The 8,466-nt window shown below is 47.6% G+C and overlaps 1 protein-coding gene across 1 annotated transcript in view; it reads right to left on the reverse strand.

Annotated features, from left to right (window-relative positions):
- The window catches only part of FAM50A (family with sequence similarity 50 member A), a 12,755-nt gene extending 4,579 nt beyond the window's left edge, over positions 1 to 8,176 (reverse strand). The window contains 9 exon segments of the mRNA XM_060268876.1: positions 545 to 637; positions 825 to 891; positions 1,237 to 1,289; positions 1,292 to 1,312; positions 1,472 to 1,611; positions 3,152 to 3,251; positions 3,404 to 3,488; positions 6,692 to 6,816; positions 8,021 to 8,176. Of these exon segments, the coding sequence (XP_060124859.1) occupies positions 545 to 637; positions 825 to 891; positions 1,237 to 1,289; positions 1,292 to 1,312; positions 1,472 to 1,611; positions 3,152 to 3,251; positions 3,404 to 3,488; positions 6,692 to 6,802 (670 nt within the window). The 5' untranslated portion in view covers positions 6,803 to 6,816; positions 8,021 to 8,176.
- Positions 8,177 to 8,466: the final 290 nt, after the last annotated feature.

Genomic DNA, 8,466 nt, shown 5'->3' on the forward strand with positions numbered 1-8,466 from the left:
TCTCTCACACTCAGTCACTCCACTGTGTGTGTGTGTGAATATGAAGGAGAGGGGATTATTTTACATATAAGATTAATGGCGTCAAGCCTTAATTGGTAGATTAGTAAACTAAAGCAAGTAGCTTTTAATTCATGAGGTAGAGAGCTAAGAGCAACAATATCAGTCCATAGGTGGTCATACACTGTGGCTCTGTGCTCTGCAGGGGTGAGGATCCTCCAGCCTGTGTGCCGGCCTTTGCCTGCCAGGGGGTCCAATGTGGCCTGCAAGGCCAATTTCCCCAAGACATGCTCACCCGCCCATCAGCTGACATCACTGTTGACAGCAGCTGATGGGCAGGAAGACAGGGTTTAATCCTGTATTGGTTGTGTGTCCTGTTCCCATTTGGGATGTTAGCTGACAGGCAGCTGCCCCCTGCCCTAGTCAGATTTGGCATGCAGGACAAAAAGGTTCCCCACCGCTGGTGCACTGAATGGAGAAAGCCAACCATCTGGACTCCTACCACCCCACATGCTAAGCCACACACTGCTTTCCCAAAGCTAATAACTGAGCCCAATGTCGCATGGAGCAAAGCTCACCTTGACAGTCCTGCGGTGCCCAGAGCCATCCCAGTAGCTGAAGGTGATTTCTATTTCTTCACCTGGTGGGAGAAGAAAACCACAGAGGAGTTAAGAGAAGGGGAGAATAAAAACCTCTCTCATCAGAAGAAATAGGGAAACCTCCAGCATCTTCCTGTAAACAATACCCCTCCCCTGCTATGACCACACGCCAGGCTCCGATAGCCAGTGGTCAAGGCCAGGCCAACGACACCACATTCCACCACTCACTCTTTATTTTCTCCTGTTTGGCTTCCCACTCCTGGCGAAGTTCTTCTCGCAGGCGATTTTCTTCCTCCTGGAAGAAAGGGGACGCTTGAAGCAGGGGAGGGCAAAAGCTGTCAAGGTGATGCCTTGGTGGGGCTGGGGAAACCCAGCACCTTCCCTATGTTTTTGGACTCCAACTCCCATCAGCCTCCAGCCAACAAGGCCAGTGGTCAGGGATGATGGTAGTTGGAGTCAGTCCAGTAACTTCAGGAGAGGCCACAGGGTCCTCACTCCTGCCTTTGTGCAGAAAGGAACAATCCACAGAGGGAAAGATAGGAGCAAAGTGCCTTGCAAGATGCAGCTGGCAAGGGGCACTGGATTGGGGCATTGAGGATGGAGGTGGGTGGGTGCCACAGAAGGCAGATAAGCAGCATACCTCACGGTCACGGTCAGGCAGGAAGCTGGTGTCCACATCTGGGTTCTTCCCAGTTTCTTCTTCTTGGGGGGCAGCTCTGAGGGAGGTGGTTCAATCAGACAAGAGTGAGGAGCTACCCTTGAAACTTCACAGCCATCCCTTCATGGCCCCACCTTGCTTCCAGCATCACCACTACTACCCAGGCCCACCTGGGCTTCCCTCTCCACCTGGGAGCACCCAGCCTTCCAGTCCTCACCTTCCCGCTCCAGCTCTGCCTCTTCCTCTTCCTCCTCAATGCCATCATCTTCCTCCTCCTCATCCAGGGTGAAGGACAAGCTTGAGATCTTGCGCTTCTGCTCCTGCTTGCGCTCCCGCTCCCGCATGCGCTCCAGCTTCCTATGAGGAACAAGCCAGCATCAGCTTCACAGGGCATGTTCCCTCATGGGGAGGGGGAAACAAAGCATTCCAGAGATGATTGAGGAAAGCAGAGAGTTAAAAAACAGCAAGTGACCTGAAGAGGAAAGAGGGGTTGATGGTAGAATATCCCAAGATTGGTCGTACTTCTCAGATTAGGGAGATGGGCAGGAAGGGAACTTAAGAGTCACAAAGCTGCTACACTCGAGGGAAGCGAATAACAACATGTCCTTATTTACGTATTTAGGATTATTTATGTCCTGCCTTTCTTTCATCTTGGAACTTTCATGGGGTTGTCAGGCAGTCTCCCATCCAGATCAGACCCAGACCCAGTGAGTGGCTGCATCATAAGCCTTCAGGCAATACCTGTGCTTAACAATGCTCAAAGTGTTTCACAAGCATTACTGCAGTAATCTTCACAGCAACCTTGTAAGTTTGGCCAGTATTATGCTGCCTGTACTGCAGGAGGAGTCACTGATGCGGAGAGAAAATAGTGGCTTGCTCAAGGCCCTGCTAGATCAGATCAAGCCCCCACATAGCCCAGCAGCCTTGTTTCCAACCGTAGCCAGTGGTTGCCCTGAGAAGCTCACAAGAAAGGCATGAAGGCCTCGGTCCAGTATACTTGAAGGAGCGTCTCCACCCTCATCGTTCTGCCCGGACACTGAGGTCCAGCTCCGAGGGCCTTCTGGTGGTTCCCTCGCTACGAGAAGCCAAGTTACAGGGAACCAGGCAGAGGGCCTTCTTGGTAGTGGCACCCACCCTGTGGAATGCCCTCCCACTAGAGGTCAAAGAGAACAACAATTACCAGACCTTTAGAAGGCATCTCAAGGCAGCCCTGTTTAGGGAAGCTTTTAAGGCGAAAGATTTATACAATCTGAAGAGAAACCAGAGTATGTTTAGGGAAGCTTTTAATGTTTGATGGATTTCTGTATTTTAGTGTTTTGTTGGAAGCCGCCCAGAGTGGCTGGGGGAACCCGGCCAGATGGGCGGGGTATAAATAATAAATTATTATTATTATTATTATTATTATTATTATTATTATTATTATTATTATTATTATTATTCCTTGGTTTAGCTCTAGTTTTTTCTTAATTTTGTACAGATATAATGCCTCTGGACATAGAAGTTCCATTCGGTTAGCTGACCGGCTAATTAACAGACAGCAGATTTATCCCTTTTTTAAACTCACAAAGGCTTAGTGGATTTCAAAATTACGCAATGCATGAAGAAGCACCTTATTCTGCCTCTCCTGAACATGACTGATTGCATGTCTTAGTGTTCTTTGGTTCAAAATGGGATGCTCTCACTGCACAGACTACATCTGAATACCCACCAGGGATGCTGAAGGTACATTGTGCCAAGGGCTAGGACCAGATGACCTCCATAGCCCATCCAACTCTACGGTCTTAACCATTACGGTACTCCAGATCTTATACACCACTCTATAGTACAGGGGGAACATTCATGAAGGAGAGGAAAAAATATTCCCCATCCCAGTCTACCCAGAAAACCCACAACTCACAGCTGCAGCTCTTTGGACTGCTCCTTCTTTGCCAGCTGCTTCTCCCGTTCCTTTACAAGAGCTTCTTGCTTGGCCTTCATGTCATTGAGGGTCACCAGGCCTATCAGAAGAAAATGTGCTGGGAATCAGGCCTCCCGTGTGATGATTACCCAGCTCTGTGCAGGGAAGTAGTGTCTATTCATCCATCAAAGAATGGAGACCAGGACTCCTGCAGCTTCATGCCCCAGCACTGGGCTCCCTTCCCACACTCACCAACAGTGCTGGATTTCAGCTCAGCTTCCACTGCATCATAGTGAGCGGAGAATTTCTTGTCAATGTTTGACTTCATGATGTTCTCCTGCCATGGGAAAGAGGAGATTGAGTTTGCTGCCGCAAGAAGCGAGAGACTCAGTGATATTCCAGTTACTACTTCCAGCCCCACCTTCTTAGACTAAATCTACAAAGATGTACAACTACCCCAAGAGGAGGAGGAGGAACACAGATTAGGGGACATCAACCCATGTGCTGTTTGGGGTCAAGGCAGCCATAGGAAAATCTCACATGCCCTTAGTGTTCTCATCTCATCCTGCCCTTGCTTAAGATAAGCACTCACTCACACTCTGTATCCCAACTATTTTAGATTCATAGCCCACCTTAACCCAAATCTTGGGACAGATTATGTACATTTTCTACTGCTTCTGATTGAAAGAAAAAGAGGAAAATCCTTTTCACCAAGGAAAGAAGACGAGTTGGGCACAGAAAGGTCCTCAACCAGAATGCTTCACTTCACAGGCAGTGCTGCCAGGAGGAATTCAGTGTCTTCGAGGCTGAGAAGTCAGGCTCCACAAGAAAGGGCCAACACCCCAAACTATATTCGTTTTATCAACACCTTCAGCCACTGCCTTGTCAATCCAATAAGTGATCTACAGCACACTCACTACCCTATCTCTCTGGTGCCCTCCATATGTTTTGGACTCCAGCTCCCACCTGTCCCAGCCAGCATGGCCAATGGACAAGAGTGGCGGAAGCTGTAATTCAAAACATATGAAAAGTACCACACTGGGAAGGCTGATCTAAATGGTTGGGAGATGTGAGCCTAGAGAACAAAGTCCAAGGATCTGTAATCATTTTTGGAAGGAACAAGTGCCCTGCAGAAACACAGAAAGGTCCAAGGCAAGAAGAGAGCTCAGCTGAGACTTTCAAGCACATAGCATTTTTGTATACTAAGAGGGAACCCAGGGGAAGCAAGCAAGGTGAGCTAAACATTGTCAGAAGCAGTGGTACTGTTGGCAAGACTTGTTTGGGAAAGCTCTCAAGACTTAAGTGTCATTATTATTCAGGGGGTATAGCTTGTTATAAAAACACAGGGAAAGGGAGAAAGTAGTCTATAAACTCAATGCATTGCAGAAAAAGTATACGGTCACCCAGGTCCAAGATGGAATGGCAATACCTGTGAATGTATCTGGATGAAGACAGGAAAAAAGATAACACTGTGAATGTCTGCTTAGAGACCCACAAAATCAATCAGAGCCGTTGAATGAGGAATTCTCTAATAAAGAATTAGATTGTTCTCTGGCACTAAATACACACTGCACAATCTAAGCTCCACTGCTTCTAGGGAAACACCTTTTCTGTTTGGTGAGCTTAACACTACAGAAAAAAGCAGTGTTGCAGCCCAGGCACTTCATATAAAACTTTAAATCCCCTAATAAAGCAGAAGAAAAGGAAGTTGTGTATGCTCCCTCACTGGTCCTGTCATCCACCGCCTCCCTCAGGTACGGCACACTTGGGATTCCTGCTTGTGACAGCAGGTAGAGGGAGGGAGATGCCAAGACTGGAGTAGGTAGAAGCAGCTATGTTATGCCCTGCTGCTCAGAGGATAGGGGGATTTCAAAGGCATGTGCTTGGTGTTCAAGTTGCAAAGCAGCAAACCAATATTCAAGATCAGGTGTTTGGCCCTCCAAATGCTGCTGAACTACAACTACCAACATCCTTGGCTATTTGCCATACTGATGGGAATTGCAGCTCACTGACATCTGGAGGCCCCAGTGTTTCCCACACCTGTTCAGTATAATAAGGGACTAACTCAGGACTGGAAAAATTTCGTGTTTTGAGGCACATTTCTGAGCACCTATAATTTTTCTAAATTTGCTGCAATTACCATATTTGTTGGAGACAGAACGTATTTAACTATGCAAGGGACCTTGCATGCATTTGAGTCCCCCCCCCCTTTCAGCAGGTTAATAGAATGGTCAGAATCTCAATTCATTTAAATCTTAGTTCACTTTGACAGAGCAATAATAACAGACAATGTGATGGTGATGATCCAAACATGAAAGATATGATTAGTCAAATAAAAGGAAAGAGAAAGGATGACAAAGTCCAGGTTTTACAGGAGGTGGGGTGGAGGGAATGTCCTTCACCATACTCAGACAGTCAGAAAAGTATTTTGGAAAGATATGTTATGTGACAGACAAGTTGAGGAAGATGGACAATTTCTGACAGTAATAAACAAAGAAAACTGCAAACCATAGTCATGTAGAAGACGAATATTCACAAAAAGGGATACAACCACACAGGCATTTTTCAATCTGGTAGCCAAAACGTACAAGAGGTGGGATAGACAAAGTGATTGAAAAGAAGGCGAGAATATACAGAATATATCAAGCCAGAAGAATAAAAACCTCTAAGAGAAATCTGGTGATAGAGAGATGGGGAACCTGTGACCCTCCAGTTGCTTTTGGACTAGGACTCCTGTCATCCCTGATCATTGGCTATGCTAGCTGGGTTGATGGGAGCTGAAGGTCAACATTTGGAAGAACAGAGGTTCTCCATCCCTATGGAAAAACAACAAGTTGTGAAATCTTCCTAGAGAGGTTTGCAAGGAAAAACATTTAAGGTTGCTTAGGGCAGGGATTGAACTGCCCCATAGTACCCTTTCAACTCTATAATGGAAGAGAGCAGTGAGGTTAAAGAAAAAAAGAAAAAAACCATGCCAAGGGCCAACTGAAATGTAGTGGGGGGAAGGAATCACGAGGAAACTATTATCCACAACTATTACCAAAAGATAGATATGTTGGTTTAAAGTATTTCTACTCAACATGCTCAGTTTCAAAATGAGCTAGAGTGTTATATTACCTGCAACCATAATTTGAATACACTGTTAAATATTTATTAGAACTTCTGCTTGATTTTTAAATGCCTCAGTTTGCTTTCTTATACTGTATGAACACTACAGATTGCAGAAAAATGGCTTAAAGGTGCATTTGAAAAGCATCACATGTGAAAGGCATTGCAACTTTTTAGATGACTTTTGTGGTCACTTCCAACTCTACAAAATTCTATGATCATTTTGAAAACATCTTTCCGTATTTTTGCACTGGCTCTTCCTGACAACCTGGCAGCAAAGAATAGACAATTCCATGCTGCTGCCTTCTTTCCCATTCCCTGCATTCAGAGTCCTCCAATGCTTCTGCACCACACCCTCATGGTAATACCTCTCTCAGCAACCAAATACCCGCCCCCCCATCTTGCCCCTTGGGACCTTCTGCTTCCTATCACCTCAGCAATCCGTTGCCTCATCTGTTCCATATGTTCCCGCTGCCTCTCCCTCTTCTTCATCAGCTGGAGTGCCCGGCCAGCCTCGCTGGCAGCTCCTTTGTATTGCGCCATGGCTGTAGATGGACCTGTGAGGCAAAAATAAAAATCCCCACAGACATGAATGTATGAAGCAGCAGCTTTATAACAGGCAGCCATTGGCCCATCCGGCTCAGTACTGTCTGCTCTTGACTATTCATTTATTAGTTATTCATTTCTTAAGATACCGCTTGCTTGTAAAACAAAAACAAAACAACAACAACCTCAAAGCAGTTTACAGGAAGACAAAACAATAAAATTAAGAAAAAATTACAACACTACTTTAAAACCTACATAAGTTGAAATACCAAGAGATTTAAAAGTACTTTAGCCTGACTCTCCTTCCTTGAAGGTTTTTAAACACAGGTTGGTTGGCCCTCTGTCATGGATGCTTTAGCTGAGATTCCTGCATTGCAGGGGGTTGGACTAGATCAGGGGTGGTCAACTCCCAAGAGACTGCGATCTACTCACAGAGTTAAAAACTGGCAGTGATCTACCCCCTTTTTGGGTTCAGGTCAAAGTTGTTGAGCTTTTTTAGGGAGCCAAAGTTGTTGAGCTTCTTTGGGAGGTGCCAGTGATCTACCACAGCTGTCCAGTGATCTACCAGTGGATCACAATCTACCTGTTGGACGTGCCTGGACTAGATGATGGTCCCTCCTAACTCTTAAGATTTTATGGATAGCTCGGCTGGATAGAGCGTGGAGCTGATAAGGCAAAGGTTGCAGGTTCGATCCCCCTATGGGAGAGCTGCACAGGAGGTTGGACTAGATTCTACTGTCTACAATATGATTCTGCTTCAATTTTCTAACCATCTGGGTAGGGTTAGGGAATGTTTCTAAGCAGGCGCCGAAGAGAGTGCAGGGAAGGCGCCTGCTTGATCAATCGGCAGGGAGTTCCAAAGTGCAGGCGCTGCCCGCACTAACCGGCCGGGTTGTTGCGACTGCGGGCTCGCAGCGTCCCTCCTCCCGGCTCACAGGCAGGCAAAGAGATTTCCCGGCCTCATTGGCCAGAATCCTTTCAAGCGGGCTTGTGCACTGACGGCCCCTGCGCCCAGGGCGTGGTGGGCTGGCTCTACCACAGACCCCCCAGCTCTGCCCCTGAAGCAGCAGCTGCACCCAGTACAGCAAAGGCTGCTGCCCGGAGAGCAGGAGAAGGCAAGGGGGAAGAACCTGGACGACTGAGGGCCTCGGATCTGGCCGGGGAAACGGGCGCGCAAATGGACGGACCCGGTGCGAAGAAGCTCTGCGGCCTTGCCTGGTCAGGAGAAGGCAAGCAGGGGGTGATTTCGCCTCTCCTTTCTCCAGCCGCAGATCCCACCAGCTACCTTACTACTGTACGTCACTCGCGAGCGGAACTTCCGGCAGAGGAAAAAAATGGAGCCGCCCGCTATTGGTTAAGTTCCGCTCTCGCCCGTGGCATCACTATGGTGGAAGCCCTGGGTAAACTGTCGCGATGAAGCGGCTTCCGGAAACTTACTCAGGGAGGAGTCACTGCGCAGGACCCATTTCCGGTTCCGCGATTCGCGGCGACACGGAGCCAGCGCCCCCTACAGGGCCGCCGCCGAGCGGACGGAAACAGTGTGGGTTATTGACCCTTTATGTCAGGCATAGGCAACGTTGGCTCTCCAGATGTTTTGGAACTACAACTCCCATGATCCCTAGCTAACAGGCCCAGTGGTCAGGGATCATGGGAGTTGTGGT

This window comes from Zootoca vivipara, chromosome 16 (assembly GCF_963506605.1).
Source record: "Zootoca vivipara chromosome 16, rZooViv1.1, whole genome shotgun sequence".
NCBI classification, from domain to species: domain Eukaryota; kingdom Metazoa; phylum Chordata; class Lepidosauria; order Squamata; family Lacertidae; genus Zootoca; species Zootoca vivipara.